Raw genomic sequence first — 2730 nt, forward strand, 5'->3', positions numbered from 1 at the left:
CCTATAATCATGTATAATTTATGCGGAGAAAAAAAAAAGACTGTGAACATACAAATGTATACTACTTGTATAGGTGATAATATACCTAGGGTTCTATAGTGGAAACTACCAATTTAAGACAATGGTATTTTTAAAATTAAGCTATTAGATTATGTCTCATTTATATTTAAATTTTTTGAAACTTGTGCTTGAGGTTAAGATCAGGGACGTCATTTCAGTTTTTCAAAGGTTGGGGCAAAATTTTCAATGCCCAATGTTTACTTGGTGTTAGTTTATAGCAAATTGAACCATATCACAAATACGTTTGCAAGTTATAACAAGTTATAACAAAAGGAATAACTTTTCAAAATGTTACCTAAGATACAAAAATGTAACATCACAATATTAAACAAAATATATTATAACTTATGAAATTTTACCTATGTTGGGCAGTCAGTTCAGTTAGTAGTTACATAAAAATATTAATAATAATTTTAATATTAATAAATAATAATATTTTGTTAATCATCTTGTAATATTTATATACCTAGTTAATTTTTTTAATTTGATGCATTTACTCATAAATTAAATAAAAAATGTAATACTTTATCTTTATATCAATTATAGCTTTACCTAATGTCAAAATAAGAAGATAATTATAAAAAAAAAAAAATATAAATAGCAATAATAATAATAGCTATAATATTATAGTATTTATAATAACATATTAATAGATAATTATAAAATATTATAATATAATTAAATAAAACAGTAAAAAATAAATAATAAGTAATAAAGCTCTTCAAAGATATTTACGTGAATCGCAATCGTAACAAACATATCAATCAGCCAAGTGTCGCTTAAAAAAATATGCTTGGCTATGGTGTACCTACTTTATGTTTTTAAAAATAACACCGATTTACGATTATACCAACCGTTATTACTAAGGATGCTCGATGATATTATTTTGAATAAAGTAATTTATTTATCTATTTACGCGGTACCTTGTTTTCTATCCTTAGCTATAAAAGTTGAACAGTTAATACATTTTTAAATTTTAAACTTCATACATTTGGTCGAAATTCGAACTAAAAAAATAGAAAATTGAAATATCCGTAAACAGCTTAAAACGAGTCAAAATATTTTGCAAATTTTATCAAGTATAGGAATTGATAAAATAAACACATGGTGTAAATTTAAAGTATCTACGGTTAGGTATTCGTTTTTGAAATACAACCAAATAAGAAAATCGTAACAATTATCAGGAGTCTTGTATAATATCATAAATATGTAATAAATAAATTCCGTAACTTTGGGCCAAAATGTTCGTCCATGGGCTGCTATTTTGTAACCCTCTATAATAGTTTCCCCACCACAAGTCACAACTAACATTATTATTATAGTATTATACCAACAACGTTAGAGTGTGAGACCCTCCCCTCCATGGCTCTATTACTAAGTATTGGCATACATTTTGTCTTGATTTTTTCGTTTGGCTTCATCTTTAGTGATCAAATCGTCTAATACGTCCCAATTGTCGACCGATGACCCTGCAAGAAATAAATCACAATATGATCACAATATAGGTACAACAGGAAATGTATTGTTGAACACTTGAACTGTACACACGCCTAAACGTCCTTTAACAGACTATAACATAAATATTATTATAAAAGTGTTTGATGAATCTAGTTCGGTTATCAGTTGTAAGTTGTAACTATATTTGTAAGTTAAAGTCGGTGTACGTATTTTTTATTTTTGAAAAATACCAAAAAAAATGTATTTTTTGTTTAAAACCTACTTGGATTTTACACTGTTTTATAGTTTTAAACATATGATTTATTTCTTTTCAACAATTAACAGAAAGTCTAAAACCTAATGTTTCAAATTTATGTTATAAACAATTTTAAAAGAAGTTGCTTAAACATGGTGTTTTTAATATAACAACCCTGCTGTTGTAACACGTAGATATAATTATTAAATTATGTACCTACCTATTTGGAAAAAATATAGATTCGGCCTATATAAATAATACTTAACATACAATAGTGATTTTAAACTAACCTGTCATCTTACACTTATTATACTACATATATTATAGTTATTTTATTACAGTATTCGTTTTGAGTTAAAAATAATATATTATACTGATTAAAATTATAGCACTTTATAATTTGTTGCTCTTGTGCCTTATATATGGTCAACTGAGTAATCATGTTCCTGCACGAGTTGCATGATTTCAAATGTCTGATGTTTGCGTCTATTGTTTCCAAGACAACGTTTTGTGTGAGGGGTGTAATATTTAGCATTGACCAGGTACAAGACTAGTAGTACAACGTTTGATATATTATTTTTGAATATTAAGCCGGTAGAGGGGACTTAACAATTATTATCATTATTAGCCATTAATTTTTTTTTAACCATTAATAAATCAAAGTAGGTATGTTGCTACATCTGCTAAAACTTACTGACTTTATACTAAATCGTGTTACACATTACATACATGTTTATTTAAACTATATAGTTAATAGTTTTAATATAATAAATAATAATGCTTATGTTTATATAGGTATTAGGTATTATACTAGTATGTATGATACAACATTACAAAATATAAATTATAATACTTAACAATAGAGGTGAAAAATAAAAATGATGAACACGTGTATGGTGTATCATTTGATTATATAATCGAGTATTATGGGCACAAGTATTATGTGTATTATATTAAGTATTATGTGCCGAATCTAA

General features: G+C 25.9%; 1 protein-coding gene across 1 annotated transcript in view; it reads right to left on the minus strand.

Annotated features, from left to right (window-relative positions):
• LOC100570752 (spindle pole body component 110-like) overlaps positions 1-2521 on the minus strand; it is a 15033-nt gene extending 12512 nt beyond the window's left edge. The window contains exons 1-2 of the mRNA XM_016804298.2: positions 2044-2521; positions 1451-1529 (exon numbers count right to left, since the gene is read on the minus strand). Coding sequence (XP_016659787.1) covers positions 1451-1529; positions 2044-2050 — 86 coding nt within the window. The 5' untranslated portion in view covers positions 2051-2521. The remainder of the gene's footprint in view (positions 1-1450; positions 1530-2043) is intronic.
• Between the last annotated feature and the right edge of the window lie 209 nt (positions 2522-2730).

This window comes from Acyrthosiphon pisum, chromosome A3, assembly GCF_005508785.2.
Source record: "Acyrthosiphon pisum isolate AL4f chromosome A3, pea_aphid_22Mar2018_4r6ur, whole genome shotgun sequence".
Taxonomy (NCBI): Eukaryota; Metazoa; Arthropoda; class Insecta; order Hemiptera; family Aphididae; genus Acyrthosiphon; species Acyrthosiphon pisum.